The sequence below is a fragment of the Ochotona curzoniae genome, unplaced genomic scaffold (assembly GCF_017591425.1).
Source record: "Ochotona curzoniae isolate NIBS_2020 unplaced genomic scaffold, NIBS_Ocur_1.0 contig_908, whole genome shotgun sequence".
NCBI classification, from domain to species: domain Eukaryota; kingdom Metazoa; phylum Chordata; class Mammalia; order Lagomorpha; family Ochotonidae; genus Ochotona; species Ochotona curzoniae.
Window position 1 is genome coordinate 15,270,361 of NW_024466607.1, and position 26,682 is coordinate 15,297,042.

A 26,682-nucleotide genomic window follows, 5' to 3' on the forward strand; every position below is an offset into this window, starting at 1 on the left:
ATGGCTGAAATTAAAAAAACAAAAACAAAAAAACACTAAAGGGCCTGGAACAGTAACTTAGTAGCTAAAGTCCTTGCTTTGCATGTGCCAGGATTCCATATGGGTGCCAGTTCATATCTCGGTAGCCCTGCTTCCAACCCAGCTCCCTGCTTATGACCTGGGAAAGTCAAAGCCTTGGGACCATGCACCCATGTGGCAGACCCAGAAGAAGTACCTGACTTTGAACCCACTCAGCTCCAGCTATTACAGTCACTTGGGGAATGAACCAGTACATGTAAGATCCTTCTCTATCCTCTTTCTATCTATCTGTCTTTCAAATAAAAATAAATGAAATCCCAGAATGACAGCCTAGCGGCTAAAGTCCTCACCTTGCACACACCAGGATCCCATATGGGTGGCGGTTCTAATTCTGGCAGCCCTGTTTTCCAACTCTTTCAAGTAAATAAATAAATAAATTGCAAAAAGAAAAATAACAAGTACTGATGAAGATATTAAGAAACTAAAGCCTTTAATACGTTACTACTGAAAAAGTACAATTGGTACAGCACTCCTTTATAAAATAGTTTGGGAGCTGCTCAAAGGGTTAAACTTATTTGACAGAAATAGACATTAAATCACGTAATACAACAATTTCACTCCTAAATTATCCAGAAAAACACAATCAGGACTTTATAAGAACTTAATCATAGGGGCAAGCATTGTGGTACAGTGGGTATAACTGATGCCTGAGACACCAGCCTATTCCACACATTCGCCAGTACCATAATTGCTCCAGTTCCAATCCAAGTCCCAGCTAATGCGCCTTGGAAGCAGCAGAGGATGGCCCAATGCAATGGTTGGGCTCCTGCATCCAAGAGGGAGACTCAGAAGAAGCTCCTTGCTTTGAACTGGCCAAATTATAGCCATCATGCCCATCTGGGAAGTGAATCTGGGGACACACCTTTATGTCTCTCCCTTTCTCTGCGTAACTTTGACTTTTAAATACATAAATAAATAAAAGCTTTTACTAAACAAACAAAAAAGGCATTCATAGTTTATAGCAGCACGATTCATAATAGCAAAAAAGCAGAAACTCAAATGTTCATCAACTGATGAATAAATAAAATATGGTATAGCAATACAATGGAATAATCTGTTGTAAAGTTTGTGTTTATTTGAAGGCAGAGAAAGAGATCTCCATCCTCGGATATCCTCCTGGGACAGGAGCCTGAATCCAAGTGCTTTCCGCCATCACATGCTGCTTCCCAGGATGAGCATTAACGGAGCCGGAATTGGAGCCGGAACCGAAAGGCAGGCCCTCTCACATGGGATGCAGATCCCAAGCAGCATCTTAACCACTGGCTAAATGCCTGCCATTCATACAACGGAATACTAGTGGGCAATCAAAGAGATAAAATGTTGATATATGGTATGACACAGATGAATGCTAAAAATAATTCTAAGCAAAGTCAGTCATATGTTCTACAGTTCTTTTCATAGGAAATGTTGCACAGGAATATCTGTACAGAATCAGAGAATAAATGAGTAGTTGTAAAGAGATGAAAGGGTAAAGAAACAAGCAGTAATGCTAATGGAAATTAGATCATCTAGGTGGGATACCTGTACATTACTATTACGTCTGTAATTTTAAATTCTAACTACTTCACTTGTAAAAATTACATGACATTATTTATACTTCTTGTTTCATTTCTGAAAGAAAAGTTAATACTGTAAGGACTTTGTTACAGTCCATTATTCCCAAAAAGGAATTTATCAGGCCTGGTGCAGTAGCCTAGTGGCTAAAGTCCTCACCTTACATGCGCTGGGATCCCATATGGGTGCAACTTCATATCCCAGATGTTTCCCTGCCCTTCTACCTTCCGGCTTATGGCCTGCAAGAGTAGTGGAGGACAACTCTAAACCTTGGTAATCTGCACCTGCGTGGGGGACCCAGAAGAAGCTCCTGGTTCCTGGTTTCACATCGGCTCAGCTCAGGCAGTTGCAGCCACTGGGGAGTTAACCTGCGGGCAGAAGACCTTTCTCTAGGTGTCTCCTTCTCTTTGCATATTTGTCTTTCCAATAATAATAAAAAATATTAAAGCAAAGAAACAAAGAAAAAGAAATAAGCCTATGATTAAATTGTAATAGAATTTTTTTCCCCTTAAATTCAGTATCCTTTTTTTTTTTTTTACAAGATCTACCTTTTTTCTATTTGAAATGCAGAGTTACAGAGACAAACAGCGAGGGGGTGAGAGATTTTCCATCTGCTGGTTCACTACCCAAATGGCCACAAGAGCCAGAGCCGCGCTGATGGGACAGACAGCTGGCACAGTGTTTAGATGTTGCTTGAGGTACCCATAGCCCTTATTACACCCTATTCTAGGTAATGCACACCATGGGAACCGCAGCAGGTAACAGCCAAAATACTTGGGTCCTTGCTATCTATCGGAAAGACACAGCTGGGCGTTCTGAGAGCTGGGCTTTCTGTCTGGCCCATCAGCTTACTGCAGGTATCTGAGGAATGACTCAGTGTATGGAAGAATCTGTCCCCTCTCCCTCTCTCCATCTCTCTGTCTTTCAAAATAAAATAACTAGTAAAAATAAATAACCACGATAAACCAGGATTGCAGTTTCAGAGCCCATGTCCTGCCAATATAATTGTCTGTATTCCTCAGGGCCATAGGGTCATATTCAAAACCCTCTACCTCATCAGATACATCTCTCCACAATCCTGGTTTTTCTATCATGTTTCCCTTCCTTTCCTGTTTCCTTGATGTTAAAAAAACAAAACAATCAAATAAAAAACACTATCCAGAGTTAAATGAAACTCAAACCACAGTGGCATCACAGTGGTATTTGTAGGGCCTGGCACGATGGATCCCATATGGGCGCCGGTTCTAATCCCAGCGGCCCCGCTTCCCATCCAGCTCCCTGCCTGTGGCCCGGGAAAGCAGTCGAGGACGGCCCAAAGCTTTGGGACACTGCACGCGCGTGGGAGACCTGGAAGAGTCTCCTGGCTTCAAATTGGCATAGCATCGGCCATTGTGCTCACTTGGGGAGTGAATCATCGGACGGAAGATCTTCCTCTCTGTCTCTCCTCCTCTCTGTATATCCGCCTTTCCAATAAAAATAAAATAAATCTTTAAAAAAAAAAACAGTATTTGTAACTGGAAATAATTACTACTAAGGAAAAAATATATCAGTTCTCCCTTTCAGTAAGTTTATTAATAGTATTATTTCTTGAGGCTTACATATAACAAATGCCAACCTAGAAATTTTATAAAGAGTTACAGATGCACACAAGTAAGCAAACATTGCTATAATACATCATCATTTTCATATTAGAGCAAATACGATGCTTGCATAAGCCCATGTTAGCATTCCCATGCTGTCCTGCTCTGGCTGACACAGATAAAAGAGAAGATTCAGTCACATTCAAATTCACTCTCAGTATTATTTAACTCTCCAAAGCAAACAGCAACGACCTGTGGTCTTTTCAGTTTATAGTGATGGAAATATTTTTAAGCCATACTAACCAGACAGCATTAGTATTTAACAGAATTTTATTTTTTTTAAAGATTTATTTTTATTATTTTTTCATTGGAAAGGCGGATATACAGAGAGGAGAGACAGAGAGGAAGATCTTCCGTCCGATGATTCACTCCCCAGGTGAGCGCAACGGGCCAATACTATGCCAATCCGAAGCCAGGAGCCTCTTCCGGGTCTCCCATGCGGGTGCAGGGTCCCAAAGCTTTGGGCTGTCCTCGACTGCCTTCCCAGGCCACAGGCAGGGAGCTGGAAGGGAAGCGGGGCTGCCAGGATTAGAACCGGCGCCCATATGGGATCCCGGGCGTGCAAGGCGAGGACCTTTAACCACTTGCGCCACCGCGCCGGGCCCTATTCAACAGAATTTTAAAGATTCCCTTCAGTGGAGGGGAATCCCAGACTCTATGGAATTGTACCATAAAATTCAAAATTAAAAAAAAAAAATTAAAAGATTCCTTTAGTGAAAAGTAACATGTAACATTAAAATAACATGTAAATTTGATGTTTCTATTAATCAAAACCTTTAGAGTAAATAAATTATACAAAACAGAATGCACCACACAATTGTGCTTACCTGAACCTGCTGTGGCTGCTGTACCTGGATCTGCTGTTCCTGCTGTGTCTGTGGTTGAACGCTGGTGGTGACTGGACAGGCAAGTTCAAGCAAAGACCCAGCCACTTCCGTACTGTCTGTGTAAATGCAATTCCCACCCTGCTGGTACACCATGGTGGTGGTGGCTGTCTGCTGGAACTCCTGAAGGGCTTCTGGCCCCTTCGAGGCCAGCGAGTCCAGAAATTCCTTCATCCTGTGCTGTGGAACAGACCGGGCCTTCACGCGGATATACTCTTCAAAGGAGATGGTATTCTCCAGGGAATTATTCATATTGCAGAGTCCTTAGGGTTCCTAGAAATAAGTATACAGAAGTCAAAATTATGCTATTTTTTTTTTTTTTTTTTGCTTTAGAAATGTGCAGAAACAATCCCCCTTGTATCAGGGGAGTACTATGTACACCCAGAATCTACAGGGAAGTTTCATGATACCACCTTATTTTCTCACAATAGTACTTAAAAATCATTCTCACTCACATTTCTCAAAATCAAACCACTACACCACACCGAAAACAAAGAGAAGCATGCTCCATGGTACTGGATAAACAGGCTGAATACATATGCCCCTCCCAGCACTAGGCCAACCTCATTTTCTCTGCAGAGCCAAGCACTGGATGGTAAATATCACATGCAAAATTGCTTTGTGAGGGACAGACAGAACAACCAAACAAAAAGGATGCAAGGAGCAGATTCCTACTTATATGGTGTTACTTCCACTGCCAACTAGGTCCCACAAGAGACAGGAGTGCCACCCATTTGGGCCATGACCCAAAACACATCTCCCAACCAAAACACCAAAAAACCTCACTTGCCATAAGCTGCTACTATTGCTTTACAGCAAGGTTTACAGGTAAAGAGCATAAACTCTGGAGCCAGACTCCCTGGATTCACATCTTAATTCAATCTTTCCTTAGACATGCAACTTAAGCAAATCAGTTATTCTTAGCTTCATCCATGAATTGGGATTAAAATTACACTTACCTCAAAGGTGACAAAATATGCAAAGCACTTAAAGAAATAGTACCAAAAAACCAAAAACAATAATAAAAAAACAAGAAACAAGACAAACAAAAAGTAACATCTAATCCACAGATAACACTACACTGTCAACCAATTTTTTTAAATTAGGGAAGATTTTAAGAGGATCTTAAATAACTAGGTCACTATTGAAATTCAGAAATCAATTCTGCAAAGTTCTTCTTCCTTTTTTTTTTTTAAATCATGTATTTTAGAATCAGAAAGGTGCCTAAAACCTGAAAGAAAACAGTACCACCTAAAGACTGTTGGGTGCCCAGTCGATGGTGGCCTGGCCACATCCTCTAGGAAAGTGATTTTGTTTTTCTGAGTCATCATGTCAGAAATATCAGCCAGTTTATCAATTTCTAATCCTTTTCCTTTGCAGATACAAAGTAAATGGGAAACTACCTCATTTCTACGTGGCTTTGAATTCCTGGAAGACAAGATTATGTCTTGGGAGGAGGGGCCAACACTGTGGTATGTAGTGTGTAAAACTACTGCCTGCAGTGCTGGCATCCCATAATGGCACCAGTTTGAGTCTCAACTACTCCAATTGCAATCCAGATCCCTGCTAATGTGCACAGAAAGCAGTAGGATGACCCAAGTGCCTGGACCCTGAAACCCTTGTGGGAGACCCGGAAGAAGTCCCTACCTTCCGTCCAACCCAGCTCGAGCTGCTGTGGCCACTTAGGGAGCAAAACAGGGAAGATCCTCCCTGACTCTTGTCTTTCAAGTAAAATTTTTAAAGTGTTTTTTGTTTGTATGATAGTTTTTAAATAAAGAAGTATGGCCTGACCTTCCCTGAATAGTCTACATAAGGCACGTGTAGCATTTGGAATTCAAGTTGGAATAAGCAGCATCACAATGCCTCATACCTTTAATGACTAACCATACATTAGTTCCTAACCTAGTAGTAAACATCACAGAAAAGATGTACACTTCTTTCTCCTAGTAAATGATTAGTATACACCTGGGACGAAAACCTACACATCCAGGGCAAAAGTGAAACAAAATCAAAATACACAGTCCTTACTACAAGTAATCATAGCTACATATGTGAAAAGCCTATGTCTAGTGTACAAATTACTGAGGTGTATTTAAACAGAATAGACCAGCACTTTTTCTTTTTAACAAGGCATGTATTACAAATTCTTTCTCCCTAAGTAAGGAAACACAGAGACCAGACCTTTCAGGCCACACATCTTGGGAAACCCAAAGCACAGCAGAGCACCCAAAGCAATGTTCCCTGCCCTTCCCCATATTTTCTGAGCCTGTCTTCCATCGAAAGCTCCTAGAGAGCAAGGAGAGCAGGACAGTTACCTTCTCTGAATACAAATTAAGTCTGCTGTGACAGTTTAAAATTAAGATAACAACCACGCCCACGGCACATGGAGACAAGAACATCCAGGCCAAGCACACTGTCCTTGCCTTGTGGGTTCAGAACATGCCACCTCACAAACATGACCCATGAGCTCTCACCAGCCACACTGGCACAGAACGTGTTAAAGCAGCCCTGCTAACATCAACACGCCAACTTCCTTAAGGTGGGGTCTCTGCAGGGTAAACTGCGGGTGAAACACCCTCACATTTGAATAGCAGGGCCCGAGTCTCAGCTGGGCTTGGCTCTGATTCCAGCTTTCCGCTGAGGCTCAGCAGGGAAGCAGCAGGTGATGGCTAACTGGGAGGGGCCCTACCTCCAACATGGGGACCGTGACAGGGGTCCTGCTGCTGGCCTCCTCCCAGCCAAGGTAGGCACTGGGTGGCATCTGGGGAGAAAACCAGCAGATAGATGTGTCTCTTTCTAATAAACAAACAGAACTTGTATAAAAGCACCTATCATAATCAAGTTCAAATATCATAAAATTTATAATGTGACACAATTTTTTAAGTTTATTTATTTTTATTGGAAAGGCAGATATACAGAGAGGAGGAGAGACAGAGAAGATCTTCTGTCCAATGATTCACTCCCCAAGTGACAGCAGCAACCAGAGCCACGTTAATCCGAACCCAGGAGCCAGGAGCTTCTTCCGGGTGCAGGGTCCCAAGATTTTGGGAGATCCTCCACTGCTTTCTCAGGCCACAGCAGGGAGCTGGATGGGAAGCAGGGCCACCAGGATTAGAACCAGAGTCTAAATAGGATCTTAGTGGGTTCAAAAAGAGGACATTAGCCACTAGGCTATTATGCCGGACCCAACCATAATTTCTAATTATACCTACCCTTTGGCTAAAAAGAGGATAAAGATGACATAAGCAGTCTCCAACTAATCCTTTCCTAGCTCAGAATTCAGTTTGTAATTTTTTTTCAAAGATCAATGAAAATTTATATTTCCTAAAATGTATTTTCTTCAACAATGAGCTTTATGTCCATAAAATATGGAAAGAATGCTTAACTTTTCAAGATTGCCTGTGGTAAAATTGCAGTTCCTATGCAAAACCAATTATTGAAAACACACATGAAGTAATCCAGTGAACTTTGTTGTCTTAAATCTGAGAAAAGTACAGATATCAACACAAAGCAAACAGAAAAATTCAGGTTCCAGGCCCAATGCAATAGTCTAGTGGCTCAAGTACTAGCCTTGAACCCACTGGGATCCCATATGGGCGCTGGTTCTAATCCCGGCTGCCCCGCTTCCCATCCAGCTCCCTGCCTGTGGCCTGGGAAAGCAGTGGAGGACGGCCCAAAGCTTTGGGACCCTGCACCTGCATGGGAGACCCAGAAGAAGCTCCTGGCTCCTGACTTCAGATTGGCACAGCTCCGGCCATTGCGGTCACTTGGGCAGTGACTAATCAGATGGAAGATCTTCCTCTTTGTCTCTCCTCCTTTCTGTATATCTACCTTTCCAATAAAAATAAATAAATTTTTTAAAAATAAATTCAGATTCCAGAACTGGACAGTCTTTGTAGGAGTGCTGCTATTTAGGAAAGCAAAGTTCCCACATCCCCCAGTGGAGTCAAACCTGCATCTCCATTTTGATGTTAAGTCTGAAGGAAAACTTCACCAGCTTTTCTTTCTGCAAACAAAATTTTTCCACAGAGCTAACGTGCATCTAGCTTTTTGGAGGTAAGCCGGGGAAGGCAGTGGGAGTCAGTGATGTGATAGATTACAATCAACAATCTACCAATTGTAAACATCTACCACCTGCTAGGCACAGTCTGAGGCACCTTGCCAAACCTGACCACTACCATTTTTTATTTTTGCTATAATCAATTACTTTGAACTTGCATTTGTAGATTCAGTAATTTTAATTTCAGAGTTATCTCTAAATGTCACCCTGTCAGATAAGAAAATTAACGTTCCAGGCTGTGTATCTTTGATAAGCAGGGTACAATTTTGTTTAATCAATCATACATTTTTCCTTTTAGCATGCGGCAAAATCTGAAAATGAAGGTTCCCAACAATACAAACAATCCTGCTGCCCAGAACCTTCCAGCAACTCCTGTCAGCAACTCTACACTAGTATTTTCAAAAAGTTACAAGAAATTCCAATCCAGGGCCAGCTGCGGTGGCCTAGTGGCTAAAGTCCTCCCATTGAATGCGCCAGGATCCCAAATGTGTGCTAGTTCTAATCCCAGCAGCCCTGCTTCCCATCCAACTCCCTGCCTGTGGCCTGGGAAAGCAGTCGAGGAAGGCCCAGAGCGTTGGAATCCTGCACCCATGTGGGAGACCCAGAAAATATCCAAATATATGCTTTAAACTTTCCTGCAACTGTGTCATAAAATAATAATAAAAAATTCCTTGTACATTTAAGAAAAAGAAAAAATATATAGGAACTACTTCCAAGCTTTCTGTGTGTGATTCCAATGATGGTCCCACAACTTCAGAAAAAGCATGTCAACATTTGTATTCCTTACCCCAACCAATTTTTAATTACCAATATTTAATGACAAAGTGACATATGCAGAAAAAGGCAGCCAACAAATTTTATTTACATTTCCCAGTACTGTTTAATCATATATATTTAGGAAAAACACCTGGCAGAATACACACAGAGAGAAAATGCTACCAGGCACACCTAGATGATGCAATCACACAGGATTTAAGTTTCTCCCTTTCTAATACTCTCCTGTATCTTCCACCAATTGTATTAAATAGAAAAGGTAACTATAACACAATATGTGGGGCTGGCACTGAGTTACAGTGGGCTAACCTGCTACCACATCACCGGCTTCCCGGTGGTTCAAGTCAGGGCTGCTTCATTTCTTTTTTTTTTTTTTTTTTTAAGATTTATTTTATTTTTATTGGAAAGGCGGATATACAGAGAGGAGAGACAGAGAGGAAGATCTTCCATCTGATGATTCACTCCCCAAGTGAGCGCAACAGCCAATGCTATGCCAATTTGAAGCCAGGAGACTCTTCCAGGTCTCCCACGCGGGTGCAGTGTCCCAAAGCTTTGGGCTGTCCTCGACTGCTTTCCCGGGCCACAGGCAGGGAGCTGGATGGGAAGCGGGGCCGCTGGGAATAGAACCGGCGCCCATATGGGATCCCGGGCGTGCAAGGCGAGGACCTTAACCACTGCGCCATCGCGTCGGGCCCTCATTTCTTTTTTTTAAAGACTAATTTATTTATTTTCATAAAGGAGGTTCACAGAAGAGACAGGAAGAAGCATCTTCCATTTGCTGGTTAATTTCCCAAATGACTGCAACAGACAGCTACAGCTGAGCTGATTTAAGTCAGGAGCTTCTTCAGGGTCTCCCACAAAGTTGCAGGATCCCACAGCTTTAGGGCTTTCCCAGGTCACAAGCAGCAAGCTGGATGGGAAATGGAGTGGCCAGTTCTGAAGTGGTGCCCATATGGGATCCTGGCGCTTGCAAGGTGGAAACCTGGGCTGCTTTATTTCGAATCCAGTTCCTTATTAATGTTCCTGGGAAAGTTTAAAAGATGGTTCAAGTGCTTGGACCCCTGCACCCAAGTGGGAAATATGGATGAAGCTCCTGGCTCCAGCCTGGCCCAGTTTAAGCCAATGCAGCCACTTAGGGAAGTGAAGCAGTGGATCAATCTCTCTGTATCTTCCTCCCCCTGTTAACTCTGCCTTTCAAATAAAAAATAGTATGTCTTTAAAAAAAGTTTTGGGCCCTTCGAGATAGTGTAGTGTTTTAAGTCCTCACTTTGCATGTCCTGGATTCCATATGGGCACCGGGTCTAATCCCGGTGGCCCTGCTTCCCATTCAGCTCCCTGCTTGTGGCCTGGGAAAGCCGTTGAGGACGGCCCAAAGCCTTGGGACCCTGTACCCGCGTGGGAGACCCAAAAGGAGCTCCGGGCTCCTGGCTTACGATTGGCTCAGCTCCAGCCACTGGGGCCCCTTAGGGAGTAAACCATCGGATGGAGGTTCTTCCTCTCTGTCTCTCCTCCTCTCTGTATATCCGCCTTTCCAATAAAAATAAATAAATCAAAAAAATAATGTTTTTTTAAAATTTCTGCACAGTAGTCACAGCAACAAACACAAATTCTGATTGATCATAGAATAATTTTTGGATTTTTCAAAATCCAAAACTCTCAAGCAAAACCATCAGCCACCAAAACTTATATAATGAATAACTTATTCAATAATAACTTCAGTTACTAACTTCGAGATGCTGCTAACCAAACACAAAGTTTCAGCCTTCATAATACAGAGAAAAAGACTAATCTGCCAAAACTACCCTCCATAACCCCAAACTCTTAAGATAAAACATTCTTAATTAGAATCAACTCCAAAAGAGTTGGTGAGAAGCAGTAAAGAAATTTAAATACTTTTGGAAAACATGGAGCTGTTCAGGTATTTCAGTACTCTAAACTTATGGGAGTACAGTAAAATCAGGGAAAGAAAAGTTTATGGAGGGGTAAGAGTTTTTAAAGCATTTGCTTCTAAATATTTCAAGTAAAGTGGCTTTCCACAGTGAAGGCATGTCAGCAGAAGTTCACCAGCAGCCCAAGTCCATTGCTGTCATCCCCGGCCCTTCCCGCCATGCTCCCTTCCACCCCAGGGCGAGGAACCTTTACTTAGGTTCTCCCAGGGCATACTAAACTACTAACCTAAAAGCCAATCCTGGAGCCGATTTACTAAATTTCAAGTCTTTTCTGTGCCTCCATCCTTACACAAGCAGACTCTCCAGTGTTTTTATTATTTTATCACCAAACACAATATAGTAAAATAGGCAAAGTTTACTCCAAAACAAAAATTACTTCCATAGCTCAGTCTGCTAATTTCTTTGTCCATTTAGGTACTGAGGGGAGATCTCAAAACACACTTGAATCTCCCTTCTTGAGTAACTTACCTCTTATCTCTGTGGGCCTGGTCTCCCCCTCACTGCTCTGTAGACTGGGTCTTGAATGTGCAGCAGACAAGAGTGGGCTTAGTAGAGAAACTGTGGACACCTCTGATGGGATGCAGCTCCCACTCGTGAGAACCAGGGCTCAGGACAGACCGGACTGTACAGGCGGTAGCACCTACTAGCCTAAGTGCTGGCTGGATAGTGGGGTCAGTTGGGCTGAGCTAAGCTCAAATGCCCAATGATGCATAAGAGACGCAAACTGGATGCAGGACTGGATCAGTCTGCTGCACATAAGGGTATGCATAGGAACCAGGACTGGAGGCAGGCCTGGTGGGGGCTTTTGGAAGTTGTTCGGGCTGGGTTGAGTTCTTACTGGTGTGCATGAGGGCCAAGTGTGTGATGAACAAGGTAGGGCTGGGCCACAGCATCCACTGGTTTGCAACGAAATGGGGCTGGGGACAGAACTGACCCAGCAATTCCAACAACCAGTGTGTGTGTAGGCTGATGCAGCTGACAAACTAAGATGGACTCCACAATGGCTGACACACACAGGAGTCAGGTCTGGGGTCACCACAGGCAAGGTTTCTTTGGGGACCGTCCTCCCCCACCCCACAGCCAACTGGAACACTGGACTCAAAACTCTGGCCACAGGGAAAATCACAGGATCTGTAGTTTGACCTTGGAGTTGTGTGTTCAAAGTGGGCCTCCTCAGTTGCTGAAGACTACGCAGTGGACAGCATGCCCAGGTGCACATAGGGGACATGACAGCTCACTGAGTTCTGCAAAGACATCTAGTATAAAAAGTCATAATGTGGGCCTGGCACGGTGGCCTAGTCGCTAAAGTCCTCGTCTTGAATGCCCCAGGATCCCATCTGGGCACTGGTTCTAATCCCAGCAGCTCCACTTCCCATCCAGCTTCCTGCTTGTGGCCTGGGAAAGCAGTCCAGGACAGCCCAAAGCCTTGGGACCCTGCACCCGTGTGGGATACCCAGAGGAAGTTCTTGGATCCTGGCTTCGGACTGGCATAGCATCGGCCGTTGCGCTCACTTGGGGAGTGAATCATCGGACGGAAGATCTTCCTTTCTGTCTCTCCTCCTCTCTGTATACCTGACTTTCCAATAAATAAATAAATCTTTTAAAAAAAAAAGTCATAATGGAGCACAAAACAACTTGGACAATTCCCCTCGCCAAGCTTTGACAGCAAGTATCTGGGTGAATGGCGACTCAAAGTGGACTATGTCAGCCAAAGAACCTTGGAAGGATTTCCTCAACCTTGGAGCAATGAAATCAACAGCGTTTCAGAAATACTGAACCACTTAAGCAGCACCTTTGGAACATGCTCCACTTTGGGGATCCTAGAATAACATCAAGTGGCATTCCCCAACCCCAGGTACTGACAGAACCAATCAGGCTGTTGGGAGCTGTCCTCTTCCTTGTCTCATTTCCCACAGACATAAGAGGGGAAAAAAAGGAGGATGAAACAATTATCTCACCCACCTTTTCCCATACCTCAACCTTTTCCAACCTAGTAAGTGGTCCACATGGCCGTGTATCCTTCTCAACTATGTAAACAATACCAAAAATAAAACAATTATTTAAAAGTTTAAATACAAGTGGAACAGCCAGGATTCAAACCAGTATTCAAATGGGAAGCCAGCACGGTAGGTGACAGTTTAATCCGCTGTCTCACCACACCACCCATATCATTCCATCTTCCTATTACTAACATCTTCAATTAGGAATATTAAATTCTCACTCCTGGGGTCAGTGTTACTACAAAGTAGGTTAGACTACTGCTAGACAATGGATTCAACCTTGCAGTACTGATTCAACTCTCAAATTACTCCATTTTTTTCTTTTAATTTTAGACTTATTATTTATTTTTATTGCAAAGGCAGATTTACAGAAAGAATTTCCATTTGCTGACTCACTCCCCAAGTTGTTGCAATGACCCGGAGCTGAGCTGATCCGAAGCAAGAAGCCAAGAGCTTCTTCTAGGCCTCCCATGCCAGTGCAGAGTACCAAGGCTTTGAGCCGTCCTTGACTGCTTTCCCAGGCCACAAGGAGGGAGTTGGATGGGGAGTGCAGCAACCAGGACACAAGTCAGTGCCCATAGGGATGCCAGGGCATAAAGGTGAGGACTTTAGCCTCTGTGCTACCATGCAGGACCCTATTACTCCATTTCTGAGTAGAGCTTCCCTCTAATACATCTGGGAAAATGGCTTGTCTATCACCCATGTGGAAGACCAGGACAGAGTCCCTGGCTCCTGGCTTCAGCTTGGCCCAGACCTGACTATTCATTTGGCAAGAAGATAGCTCCTTTGTTCCCCTTCTCTGGTCATGAGGTCTTTTAAATAAACGGATAAATGTTTTAAAAATAAAAAATACTCCTACTAAGTACTGATTGGCTATAAACTGCATTATATGGTGAAGCTGCAAATATCCATTCTAGAGAACACAGTATGCTGAACTATCAAAACCTCATGAGCAGGCCCCTCAGCACATGCGCCACACTGAGGACCTCTGTGTGGCTTTAGGTGGCTGTCCTCCATCCCAGGGTACAGAGGTATTTTCGAGAATGGGTATGGCTTCTCTCCTTAACTCCCCCAGATACAGAAGGAAAAAGAGAATGTGGAAATAGTAATCTCACCCACCTTTCTGTAGCCCTTGATCATAATCACCCAAATCAACTATGTAAAAAATCATCAAAAGTAAAAATAATTTTTAAGGGCCCAGCGAGATAGCGCAGTGGTCAAAGTCCTTGCCTTGCACGTGCCAGGATCCCATATGGGCGCCGGTTCTAATCCCGACAGCTCCACTTCTCATCCAGCTCCCTGCCTGTGGCCTGGGAAAGCAATTGAGGACAGCCCAAAGCTTTGAGACCCTGCACCTGTGTGGGAGACCCAGAAGAGCTCCTGGTTCCTGGCTTCGGATTGGCTCAGCTCCAGCTATTGTGCTCACTTGGGGAGTTAACCATTGGACTCAAGATTTTCCTCTCTCTCTCCTCCTCTCTGTATATCCATCTTTCAATAAAAATAAATAAATCTTTAAAATAATATTAATAATTTTTATATAAAAGGGAGAACACTGTAATTCTATCCCTAGAGATGTTTTTACGGGGCCAGCACAATGGCTCAATGGCTAAGTGCCAGGATCCCATATGGGCACTGGTTCGTGTCCCAACTGCTTGACTTCTCATCCAGCTCCCTGCTTGTGGCCTGGGAAAGCAGTTGAGGACAGCCCAAAGCCTTGGGACCCTGCACCCGAGTGGGAGACCCAGAAGAGGCTCCTGGCTCCTGGCTTCAGATTGGCTCAGTTCCAGCCACTGGGGCCACAAGGGAAGTGAGCCTGCGGACTGAAGCTGTTTCTCTTTGTACCTTATTCTCTCTGTACATTTGCCTTTCCAATACAACAATTAAATCTTTTAAAAAATTAGAAATCCATGTATACAAGTGATTTTCAAAAACCTTCATGGAAATGTATAGTACAAAATGCCCACAAATTTCAAAATTCTCTGCACCAAGATAGATTTATCTTTTTTTAGAAAGTTTTTTTAAAGGTTTATTTATTTTTATTGCAAAGTCAGAGATATACAGAGAGGAGGAAAGGCAGAGAGGAAGAACTTCCTTCTGATGATTCACTCCCCAAGTGACCGCAATAGCCAGTGCTGCGCCAATTTGAAGCTAAGAGCCAGGAATTTCCTGCAGGGAACTAGATGGGAAGTGGAGCTGCTGGGATTAGAACCAGTGCCCAGATGGATCCTGGGGCATTCAAGGCGAGGACTTTAGCGACTAGGCCACCGTGCCAGGACCAAGATAGATTTATCTTTAATTCTACTTCCTACATACTTTTTGAAGTGCTCTTACATACAGAAACGTATTTCACAAACTTAAGAGAGAGAGAGAGAAATAGGGCCAACAAGCAGCCCAACCTGTAAGATGCACACGTCCCACATTGGGGTCCCAGACAGCTTCATTCCCAGGCTCTGGCCCCTCACTCCCACTCCCTGCTTCTGCGGGTTCTGGGAGGCAGCAGTGACCCTAAGTACCTGGATTCCGGCCATTCACATGGAAAACCTGACTTGCTTTCTGGCTCCCAGCTTCTGCCAGCTCCAGCATTTGAGACAAAAACTGAAGTACAATACATAAGTAAGAAAAAAATACCAGGGGTAGGTTCTGTGACACCCAGCTTTCGGCTAATGTACTCTCAGGGAGGCAGCACGGGACAGCTCAAATACCTGCATTTTTGCCACCCCGGACTGCGCACTCAACTCCTGTTTGCACCGAGGCCTAGCCCAGGCAACTAAAGGCATTTGGGGAATGAACCCCAGAAAGACGCATGCGACAGCACGCGTTTGCTCACTCTCTGTCGCTCTGTCGTCAAGCAAAATCTAATAAACATGAGCTCTTGTAGTTACAGTCTAGCTGACCTACAGAATGATGCCAAACGACCGTTTCTTTCCCTTTTCAGCAAAGACAGTAGACTGTTATCTTCTCATGCAGACACCTCAGTTAACAGAAATCACAATCAAAAGGGACAGCTGGGGAAAAACCCTAGAAGCATTTAAATGATGCTTAAAGACAATGTCAAGAATCTGAAACAAAAACAGAGGTCAGGTGTTAGTCAACACCTCACTCGGAGGCTCAGAAACCAGAGGTCACCGAGGCAGCAGACAGGCAAGGAGCACAGACAGCGGAACAATCCACACCGAGTCAGCAGAAACCCAGCATGCAGTCTCACACACAGGAACGCGTCCGGGCCATCACCGAGTCCCCACCCAAAGCCCCTTCTCGTTCTTTTGTGGAATAAATCAAGTTTACCAGAAAATGTAACCACTACTGGGCCTGTGGTTTGGAAGAACCCAAATTATCAAAGCACTAAGACATCCACCGAGCAGGTTAATCTTGACAAGCTTATCGAAACATTATTCACAAATTCAAAATGAGGAGTCCAAACTGACTTCATAAAGACAGATAATAAACTCAGAGCGGGGAGCTCTAAACCGAGCTGCTTCCCTGAGAAGCGCCAGGTGCCTGCAGGGCCGAGGCAGCAGGCCACGACTCCACGCTGCGGCCCCGTGGGGCTTCTGCCCGTGCTAGGTCATGTGTCATCACGACCAGGGGATAACGGTGCCCACGGACGTCCAGCCCATCAACAATTTACACTCACCGGTCACCATGCTGCATGTATCTCTGCTGCTTGTCCTGAGGTCTTAAGACTTCTAACATTCTGAAGAAGACAGAACAAAGAAGTTCCTTCCACCCTCAGCTTCTGACCGTCGTACCTCGCTCTCAAATAGACCCAGCTAGCAGCCACAACTACCCGGTCACTTTCCCTCAGGTTTCTATTTTATTTTTTTTCCTCATGAAGCAATACCAAGACACACACAGTGGCAGCTGTTTAGTGTTGGGGGGCGGGGGCAGACACCTACTCGCCTAGGACAAACCTTAGGACCTCAGGGGAGGGGGAAGGAATGGAAACCCTAAACCAATGGTGACTTTTACAGAAATACATTACAGAGTTGAGAAATTTCTCCCCCAGAGAGTTTTGAAATCGCAGTAATAAGAATAAAAGCGTTTATACTCAGTTCTTCACTTCAGAGACTTTTTGGGCTGGGGCAAGAGGGGCTCCTTGTCCAAACCGATTCAAGTAAGTCCCCAGACCCGCAGGTTTAAAAAAGGGAGGGGAGGGGGCTCCAGGTCTACATTTCAGGACAGTACCTGGCGTGTCTGAGCTCAGAGTGCGGGGTGGGGGTTGGCGTGCAGGAATCGCGCTTACGGAAGACCTGGCTTCTAGGGAAAGCCAAACAGGGCCCACTCAAGGGCTGAGGGGCCAAGCACGGTTCCCCTCTCCTCCACAAAGCACCCGAGGGTGGGTGAAGAACCCATGCCCTCTCACGCCTACAGTGAGAGGCTCTGCTCAGCGGGGCTGCACCCACCCACCCCTCCCGGGGAGCCTCGCCCGCCTCGCACGAGAGCAGAGCCGCAAGCCAGCCCAGGCCCCAGCTGCCGGGAGGACGTCAGCAGGCTCGGAAGGGCCCGAACTCGCCACCTTCCCCACGCAGCAAAGTCCGCCCGCCCGCGATCGGCTTCGAGAGACGCGCGCCCCCCGAAACTAGCGGAGAGGTGGGGGAGTCGCTGGCAGGAGGGCGCGCGCCCCGGAAAGACGCTCCAGCCCACAGGGCCCACACACAAACACACAGACACACACACACACACACACACACACAGTTCCCAGAAGCCGGGAAAAGAGAAGCCAAAAAAAAAAAAAATCTCAGGCCGAGAACGCGCACGTCGGCGGCCATGCGCCCCGTGAAGGCCGCACGGCGCGCGCGCACCCGAGCGCCAAGGGGGGGGGAGCAGCAGAGGTTCGGGCGCGCTCCCGCGCCGGCGCGCGCACGCCGCGCCCACCCGCCCCGCCGCCCCTCCCCCACCGGCGGGGGCAGCCGCGAGCCCGGGGACGTCCGCGGCCGGCGTTGCCCCCCGAAGGGCTCCCGCGCCCCGCGGCAGCTGCCCGGCCGCCCCCGCCCCGCCGTTGTGTGTGTGTGTGGGGTGGGCCCAGTGTCCGCAGGCCCGCGGCCTTCCGGGAGCCCCGTTCCCCAGCAGAGCCCTCACCCGGCGACGCCACCGCCGCCGCCGCCGCCGCTCTCCCCGCCGGCCCCGCCGCACCGCCCGGGGCCCCGGTTCTGCCGTCGCCGCTCCAAGACCGACAGGATTTTCTCCTCACAGCTCCCTGGGCGCCATCTTACATTCAACCCTCACAGCCAATGGGGGCCGATGGATCCTCTCGCGAGAAGCTGAGGGTCGGATCACGCGAGAAGTAGGGGCTGCCTCCTGGCCAGACTTAAAGGGGACGCTTCCACCCGGGAGGGAAGGCCGCGCCTTTGGCCCAGGAGGCGAGACGTCCCAGCCCAGGCTGCGTCGTGGCTGGGTGGCCAACGGGTCGGCCCGCCCCTGGACGCCCCTCCGTGAGGGGCGGAGCCAGGCACGGGGTCAGCGGGGGATCGGCCTGGCCGCGGAGCCGGAGCCCACCTTCCGCCGCCCGCCGGAGCCTCCTCGGGTGGTGCAGCCCCACGCGGGGCGGGGCCCAAGCCGGCTCGGCCTCTGCGTTAAGGTGGTCCCCCGACACCCCCGAGCTGGGCCCGGCGTCTCGGAGCGAGGACCCCCGGGGAAGCCCTCCGGTCGTGTACTGCCTGGAGCACCCAGCACCCAGGGACCCCCGGGCCGCGGGCTGCGAGCCCAGCGTGGCCGTGCACAGGCAGGGCCACCTTAAAGGAAGCCTCGGGTAGCCCGTGTTTGTATACAGGGAAAATGTGGAGGGCATTAAAGCTGCAGGCGCCCCTCACCCAGGAGCTTCTGCGCTGCCCCTGCAAACCAAGCAAACCTGCCTTGGAGCCTCCCTAGAACATGCACCTCTCCCAGCCCCGCACCAGGACCAGCTCCCACATAGTGCTTGGTGACCACGCGTAACTTGGAGTGGCTTGATTGCCTGTGCCCGACACACTTAGGGCGCTGAGCAGGCCCGCGGGCAGGTGGAGCATCCCCAAAACCCGTTCTGGGATGTGCACAGGCGCGCGCGCGCTCTCTCTCTCTCTCTCTCTCTCTCTCTCACACACACACACACACACACACACACACACGAATGTCCCTGGGAGCCCCCCAGATGCTGCAAACACAGATCACACACGGGCTCCAGTGTGGAGGGGGGCTTTAATTGTCTTTATTGCCCTGGAGTCAGGGCCGGCAAAGCCTAACCCCAGCTTCCAGAAGAGGTAGGTAGGTTCGTGACGTCTCCAGCTTACATCTTCCCAGGGTCCTCTCGCAGTGTGACAGTCCTATTGAACACGAGCTGGAAGGCAGGGGGGGAATGAGCATCAACCCAGGCCTCTTAGCTCCCTCTTCATCATGGAGGATGTGAGGGACCAAAGGCCAGGAGTCCTGTAGCGATGGGCTCTTGCTAACTTCAGGACTTGGGTTGACAGCCTGGCTAGCTCTGACAAACCTCAGGTCTGCCCCCTGATTTAAGGATTAGTTAGGGTGGGGGCTGCACTTGAGTGGGTGCATGGACGTAACTGGGGCCGGCCATCCACAGCAGAGGACCGCCCCTCCATGATGGGGACAATCCACAAACAGGACACAGGCCAAGCGTGTGGCACCGTGGACCGCAGCCAGTGTCACTGGCACGGAGGGGAAGCCTAGCACCTTTCCAGGGCGGCTGTCTGGGTCCACGGAGAAGTAGCCAAGGCGCTCAAACTGGAACTTGTCGAAGGGCTTTGCCAGGGCCACGGAGCTGTCCACCAGCGCATCCTCCACCACTCTCAGCGATGCCTGGAAGCGAGGCAGTCAGGCGGCAACCCAGCCCAGGAAGGAGGCCTGCCCCTCTGCATGCCCCACAGACCTACCGGGTTCAGGTCACTTAGGAATCCACCAGGCACTTCTGTGGGATCTTCTGGATTCTTGTGCTGGAACCTGGAGCCAGAGTGGAGGGAGTGAGCTCTCCAGCTGGGCAGCTGCAACAGTGCCCACCTGGGACCCAGACCCACCCCAGTTAGGCTCACTTACAGCCGCTCATAGAGGCGGATCTCACACGTCAGGGGCTGTGACACCCAGTGAATGAAGGCCTTGGGTTTTTCACCAGCATCTGCCCGTCTGCAGGTCACCTCCAAGCTCTGCACGGAGCCATCGGGGCCCTGGAAGGGATGGAGTGCAAGGCAGCCTCATTCAGGGGGACCCAAGAAGACCTGGCAGGCAGGCACTGCAGCGGGCAGGCTGCAGCTGGCTCTCACCTTGACGAGGCGCTGCAGCTCAATGACGTAGCCTGTATGCCGGAGGCCCACGGGCTGGCCAGACGCCAGGCGCTTATAGCCTGGCTCTGGCTCCTAGAGGGAGTAGGTAGGATAGACCCCAGAGGCTGCAGGGGTTAAAGAAAGCAGGAGTGGCTTCTCCCCAGCCCCCAAGCTGAGCAAAGGTTGGCTCAGAGGGGCAGGGGAAGACTCTAGGACCCCAGGAAGAGACACTCTAACCCGCCCTCACCTCCTTGAAGTCTGTCCTCTCAATGAAGACAACAGGTGTAAAGGGAACTTGGTGGAAGCCTTTGGTTTCATCTGCTGGGAAGTTGGGCACCTGGATTTGCATGGACTGTCGAGCACAAAATGCACATCTGTCATTCCAGACACTTTGACCGCCCCCCTTCCACATGCCCAAGCCTGGCTAAATACCCCAGCCACACCCTCACCCAAACACAGGTAGAGGCGGGCCCACCTGAGCAGCAGGAAAGTTGGTGATGACAACCCGTAGTGACTCCAACACAGCCATGGCCCGAGGGGCCATGTCATTCAGAACATCCCGCACACACGCTTCCAGGAGATGCGGCTCCATTGTGGTCTGGGCCACGGTCACTCCAACCTGGTAGGCCAGTTCAGCGTTGAGTCCCAGCCCGAACTGCAGGTCATTGCCCTCAGCCCACACCTGCCCCTCCAGACCAGTGGTTGTACCCGGGCACAGAAGTTGTTGATGGCTTCAGGTGGGAAACCCCGCCGTCTCAAGGCTGTGAGCGTGAAGAGCCGGGGGTCATCCCAGTCCCTGTAGGTGAAGGAGGTGTGAAGTTTTTGCCTACGAGGTCACTAGTACCACCTTGGGGGATTTTGGTTTCATAATTTAAGGAGACTGAAAGAGTGTTCCCATCCTCTGTTTTATTCCCCAATGTTTGCAATGGCCAGGACTGGACCTGATTGGAGAGCACAGAACTCCACCCAGGCCTCCTGGTAGCAGAGACCTCCCCCCCGCCCCCCCGACTACCGCAGTCATTACCAACTACCTCACATAAGTACCAAACTACACTGGCAGAAAGGTACACCTGGAGCCAGGAATCAAACCGAGGCCCCTGATCTGGGATACGCCATCTTAATCCATAGGCTATACACCTGCCACTACTATCCCCACCCCAAGCCTGCTCCCAACTCTGAGCAGCCAAATGACAACACGTACCGCACAGCACCAGCTGCTACAAGCTGGAGGATCTTCCTCTTGGAGACAACAGCATAGTGCAGGTTAAGACGGCCATATTCCCACTGGACGGGGCAGTAGACATCCAGGGCATTGCACAGCCAGAAGTAGGAAGAGCGTCTAGGGAGAGGGCAGGGCTGGGGCTAGGACTGACACCTCTGAAAATCACGGAGACCACGGAAGGGCTGTGAGAATCCCTCTGGCCCTGCCAGCCCTGGGGACTTGGGCTCCTCACCGGGCCTGGAATTCCTTGGTGCAGAGGGAGTGTGTGATGTGTTCGATGGAGTCACAGAGGCAATGGGTGTAGTCGTAGGTGGGGTAGATGCACCTGTGGCACATAACGACCAGGTCCCCGATCCTCGCCATCTCCTACCGCACTTGCTCCATGGCCCAGCCCCATCCCATGCCCTCCCATGCCCTCACCTACCATCTGTCCCCTGTGCGGTGATGCGGTACGTATTTGACACGATAGGCTACTGGGTCCAGCTTGCCATCCTCCATCACCAGCTTCATCCGCAGCGTAGCCTCACCCTCTGAAAATTTGCCCTTGCGCATTGCCTGGAAGGAGCAATGGGTTGGACTCTCTCTTCAGCACGGCCCATCTCATCCTCAGTATCTTAGGATGCCACCCAATGCCGGCTGCCCCGCTAAAGGACCCCACCTCAAACAGCAGCAGCGACTCCTCTACAGGACGGTCCCTCCAAGGTGAGGGCAGGGTGTTGTGGCCCTTGAGCTCCTCGCCTCGCTGGTGGCACACGTAAGCCTGACCCCTGTGGGGGAAGAAGCGATAAGTGCGCATACGCTGCTCAGCCTACCTGGCTGGGCATCACCAGGTACTAGGTCTCACCTGCGAATGAGCTCCACAGCCCAGGCATATAACTGGTCGAAATAGTCAGAGGCGTAAGTCACCTTGTATGGTGTGTAGCCTGGGGCAGAAAGAGAACGGATGAGAACAACCCACAGAAAAACACATCGCGTGGCAGGTCAGGGCTCAGGGAGGGGTCCACTGACAACCAGACCCTGCCAAACCTCACCCGGTCCATACCCAGCCAGGCCACCATGTCAGCGATGGCAGTGAAGAACTTGGCTTCCTCCTTCTCAGGGTTGGTGTCATCAAAGCGCAGGAAGCAGATACCGTTGTTGGCCTAGGAGAGTGTGTCTGTGAGCTCCCACATGGTCCACGAGCCCCCAGCCCAGCTCGTGAAACTGGGACATCCTTAGAGCTCTCCTGGGTTGGAGCTAAACATTACCTTCAAAAACCTCCCTCTCCTTCTTGCACCTAAATGCAGCACCAGCATCCCACATGGGTGTCAGTTTGAGTCCAGGCTGGGGCAGGCTAAAGTTAGAAGCTTCTTCAGGGATTCCAAGATGGGTGCAGGACCCAAGTACTAGGGCTTTTCCAGGTGATTAGCAGGGAGCAGCTAGGACTCAAGCCTAGCTGGCATTGCAGGCAGCAGCTTAGCTTGTAATGCCACAATGCCAGCCCCTTCCTGAGCCAATTTGAATTCGCTAACTGCCACCTTGAGATTTTTTTTTTTCCCAACAAGTCTAAGGAGTCCCAGGAATATGTCACAAGTGGCATCTATGACCTTTCCCTGGCTAAGCACAAGACAAGAAAGACCCACATTCCAGATCTCTAACCACAGGAGCAATCAGTGATGACCCTGCTGGCCAGGTCCCTGACGCATGCTCACCTTGGCATAGCCAAAGTTGAAATTGATGGCTTTAGCATGTCCAATGTGTAGAATCCCATTGGGTTCTGGTGGAAACCGGGTACGAACCTGTGAGAAGTAGGGATGGAACAAGAGACATGAGGTCAGAGTTTGGACTACCCACCCTCCCTTCCTGCTAGGGAGGCTATGGCAGTGGATGAGGACATCTGGTGGCGGCTGGCCTGGCCGTGATCCCACGTACCTGCCCCCCTGTGATTTCTAGGTGCTGCTTCAGGAGATCCATGGTGTGTGGGGTGGTCACATAGCCTGGAGTCTTGTAGTTCTCCCCTGCCAGGGCCAGAACAAGCCTGAGGACCCATCTACAGACCAGGGCCTAGCAACAGGGCTCCCAGCCAAGGTGGCAGCCCTGGCTGGGGCACTAACTCAGCCACTCACCAGGCTTATGGAACTTAAGGGCCTCCCCGCGCAGCTGTTCCAGCAGAGACAGGGTCTGACCAACGGGCTCACCTACAGTGAAGAAACTACAAATTTGTCCTCTGGCTACAGCTGCTGTACGCAGCACAGAGTTACCACAAGCCTCTCACCGTTCTCCACCAAATCCTTGGCAGTTTTGCGGTCTGGCTCTTCAGACCGAGCCTTCACCACCTGAAAAGAGCCCCAAAACTGTGTCAGCATCTCTCCTGGGTGGGGAGTTGGGATTACTGAGGCCAACACTCCCCGATATCTCGCCCTCCCCCTGACCTCAGTCCCCACCTTGGGCTTCTTCTCCAGATCAGCCTCCATCTTGGGACCCAGCAGGTGGAGGACCTAAGCAGAGAGTGGTCAGGCAGAGCCAGCAGTGTCCTGTTCCCAGCTGCCCCGGCTGACCCCACCCACCACCCACCCAAGAGCCTCAAAGAACTGTTCCCACCCCAAGTGCACCCCACATCATATTTTCATGGGGTTCTGCAGACCTCACATGCTTTCTACCTCCTGAGGGGGCACATTAGACCCACACAATGTCCTGCCCACACCCTCCTGTGATTCTGTACCAACATCCCTGGACAAGGGCCCTACTGGCCTTACTTTAGGGAAACAGACACCAGGGATCTGAGAAGGAGGGGCAGAACCCAGGAACCCCTCCACTCATCCATCCTCAAGTGGGCTCCAGGCCTTCTTCTGGAACAGTCTAACCAGCATCCAGCTCAGGAAGGTGCCTACCTGCATGTCCACCTCATGCTTGATCATTTTGCCATCTGCCCACTTGAGTGCAGCGCGAGCCTCTCCTAGAAGCGTGTGCAGAGGAAACTGTGGAAGGGGTCCAAAGAGAGCACACCCTACTCTCTTTCCCCGGAAAAGGAAACAGGGCCTGGGTCCAGCCAGACCACAGGCTCCCACCTCCTGCTCTAACAATGTAGCATGACCACAGAGAGAACGACAGAGCCCCTGCTCACCCATCAATAGCCCCATGTTGAAGTGGTAACGTTCAGCCAAGAGCTGGGGCCGGTGCCTGTTGATAGTGGCCTCCACCTGCAGCAACACAAGCCATATTGTTCAGGAGGGTTCTCTTTTGTGGAACCCACACTCCCACTCCCTGAGTTTGAAAGTAGGGGTCTGGAGAGGAAGCCCCATGGCTGGGGACAAAAAAGACTCACGGGGCCTGGCCCCATAGCTTAGTGGTTAAAGTCTTCACCTCGAACGCCGCCCAGATCCCATATGGGCATCAGTTCTAATCCCAGCAGCGCCACTTCCCATTCAGCTCCCTGCTTGTGGCTTGGAAAAGCAGTTGAGGACGGCCCAAAGCCTTGGGACCCTGCAGCCACCTAGGAGACCTGGAGGAGGTTCCTGGCTCCTGGCTTTGGATTGGCGCAGCACTGGCTGTCGCGGTCACTTGGGGAGTGAACCATAGGATGGAAGATCTTCCTCTCTGTTTCTCCTCCTCTCTGTATATCTGACTTTTCAATAAAAATAAATAAAAAACAAAACTCACGGCCTCTTCAATCTGCTCTGGGGTCACCATGACACCCACGCCACATTCCTGCTCAAAGTCCCGGACGTCGATGGGGTCCAGGGGGTGGCTCCGCACATACTCTAGGGCAGCTGCGAAAGGGACAGTTGGTGAGTTGGTGGCATCTCGGCATCAAGCGGCGGACAAAAGAAGGCCCCATGCCCGAGAAACCTCACAACGGAAAAAACGCCTGTGTTCCCAGGGAGGAGCGGGTGGGGTGGCTCCCGGCAGACTTCAGTGGACACCCCCATCAGTGTCACTATTGTCCCTACCTGCAAGAAGGAACTGGGCTAGGGTGGGAGGACTTGGCAGGAAGCTTGGTAGAAAAGGCAGAAAAAAAAGGCCCCAAAAGCTGAAGGAAAGGATTCCTGTGAAACTGGCAGGACAAGCAGGAGTCTCACCGCTGAGCTGCAGTTCCGTGCGGATCTTTTTGCTGGCTATGTAGTTCACGAGGAAAGAGAGACGCCGGGGGTCTCGGAGTCGGGAGGCCAAGCCGTACAGCAGCGTCCCAGTAGCTTTGTCGATGGTGGAGCCCAGAGTCTGCTGCGCCTGGAATCAGAGGGGTCGGGGGAGAAGCCCCACAAGCTCAGTGAGAGGGAGGGACACCCGCAAGGCACAGTGGCATCAGCGCCGGCCGCACGAGGCGCAGGGAGCCGCTCGCTCGCTCGCACCTGGGTGGCCGCCTCGCGCAGCTGCGCGCTCAGAGCCGCGTTCTTGAGCGTCTCGCGGGCCTTGAGCTCGCTCAGGCCGAGGCCGGTGAAGAGCGACAGAGAGTCCGCAGTCGCCATGACCAGGTACCGGAAACCAAAAGAAAGTTTGGGTAGAGTCGGCGCGTCGGCATTCACCCTCTGGCCAATAGGAAGGCGAAGCTTAGGAGCGACCCAATGGCGTCAGGCCTAGGATAGAGGAGGCGGAACTCTGCGGGGTTGTAGCCGCCATTTAAGGGACCCAAGGCCGACGAACAGGCTTCTTGGGGCGTTTGGCCTCGGCCCTCTTGCGTCAGCAAGAGCTGGAGGCAAAGCGTTGAAATCCGAGGCGTGAGGAAAAGCGGGCGTGACCCTTGGCTGTTTGGCGTTACTCCTTCAGCGCCTAGGAACTGCCTCCCCAAACTGTTCTCAAATGTGAGTTCCCGTCGCATATCTTAACGTCACGGCTTTGGCGTTGTCATGGAAACCGTTACCCAGCCCCCCCCCCCCCAGTGAAGTCTGGGCGGTCCGCGGACCAGACAGCATCACATATCATGTGAGGAACGGCCCAGCCAAGGTTTCTCAGGCTGGGGGAGACACGCCAGGGAAGAGGCAGGTTCAGTCCAGTTGGACTCTCCGACAGTAGATCTGTGACATTTTGGTTTAGAACATCGTGCCACATGCAGCGCCTCCCCTCTCCTTGCCAAAGGATGCATTCATGAGACACTACAAGCTACATAGACCTTGACATGTCTGCAGGCCTTTTTGGAGGGTATTTGAATGAGGCTGAGACCGAGGAACTGGAGTCCTAAGGATGGCCATTATGCTTGAGGCATTTTCCGGTCTCCCTGGACTCAGGACCTGCCAGCTAACCACAGCTTAGAGCAGTGTCCTTTGCATATGGGGGGCTGGTGGAATGATGGGCAGG

The 26,682-nt window shown here is 49.7% G+C and overlaps 2 protein-coding genes across 5 annotated transcripts in view; both read right to left on the reverse strand.

Moving 5' to 3' along the window:
* QRICH1 (glutamine rich 1) overlaps positions 1–18,471 on the reverse strand; it is a 48,046-nt gene extending 29,575 nt beyond the window's left edge. Inside the window, exons 1-3 of one of the 3 annotated variants that reach the window (XM_040994434.1) lie at positions 18,019–18,173; positions 16,574–16,633; positions 4,100–4,429 (exon numbers count right to left, since the gene is read on the reverse strand). In XM_040994434.1, coding sequence (XP_040850368.1) covers positions 4,100–4,408 — 309 coding nt within the window. In that variant the 5' untranslated portion in view covers positions 4,409–4,429; positions 16,574–16,633; positions 18,019–18,173. Of the gene's footprint in view, positions 1–4,099; positions 4,430–16,573; positions 16,634–18,018; positions 18,174–18,435 lie in introns of those variants that run through there. The other 2 variants (XM_040994435.1, XM_040994432.1) reach the window with 2 other exon arrangements.
* Positions 18,472–19,101: 630 nt separating this feature from the next.
* QARS1 (glutaminyl-tRNA synthetase 1) lies at positions 19,102–25,895 on the reverse strand. Of its 2 annotated transcripts, none has more exons than XM_040994451.1 (24): positions 25,740–25,895; positions 25,503–25,617; positions 25,051–25,160; positions 24,515–24,590; positions 24,282–24,346; positions 23,835–23,888; positions 23,666–23,726; positions 23,517–23,588; positions 23,323–23,408; positions 23,103–23,189; positions 22,454–22,553; positions 22,256–22,334; positions 22,070–22,178; positions 21,836–21,966; positions 21,644–21,736; positions 21,391–21,528; positions 20,898–20,985; positions 20,665–20,808; positions 20,437–20,541; positions 20,190–20,282; positions 19,966–20,093; positions 19,806–19,872; positions 19,606–19,731; positions 19,102–19,252 (listed from the first exon to the last, which is right to left on the reverse strand). In XM_040994451.1, the coding sequence occupies exons 1-24, from the start codon at positions 25,854–25,856 to the stop codon at positions 19,202–19,204; spliced, it is 2,295 nt and encodes a 764-aa protein (XP_040850385.1). In that variant the 5' UTR covers positions 25,857–25,895; the 3' UTR covers positions 19,102–19,201. The 2 variants fall into 2 exon arrangements, with proteins under 2 accessions (XP_040850385.1, XP_040850384.1); XM_040994450.1 differs by having other exon boundaries at positions 25,470–25,617.
* Between the last annotated feature and the right edge of the window lie 787 nt (positions 25,896–26,682).

What these genes read in the sequence shown, in the direction of transcription:
- QARS1 (XM_040994450.1), bottom strand. Translation starts at nt 25,856, where the DNA reads ATGGCGACTGCGGACTCTCTGTCGCTCTTCACCGGCCTCGGCCTGAGC. An exon ending in CACGGAACTGCAGCTCAGCG is followed by an intron (nt 25,161 to 25,469) that starts GTGAGACTCCTG and finishes TCCCTTTCGCAG; the next exon opens with CTGCCCTAGAGTATGTGCGG. An exon ending in TCAACAACTTCTGTGCCCGG is followed by an intron (nt 20,809 to 20,897) that starts GTACAACCACTG and finishes CTGGCCTACCAG; the next exon opens with GTTGGAGTGACCGTGGCCCA.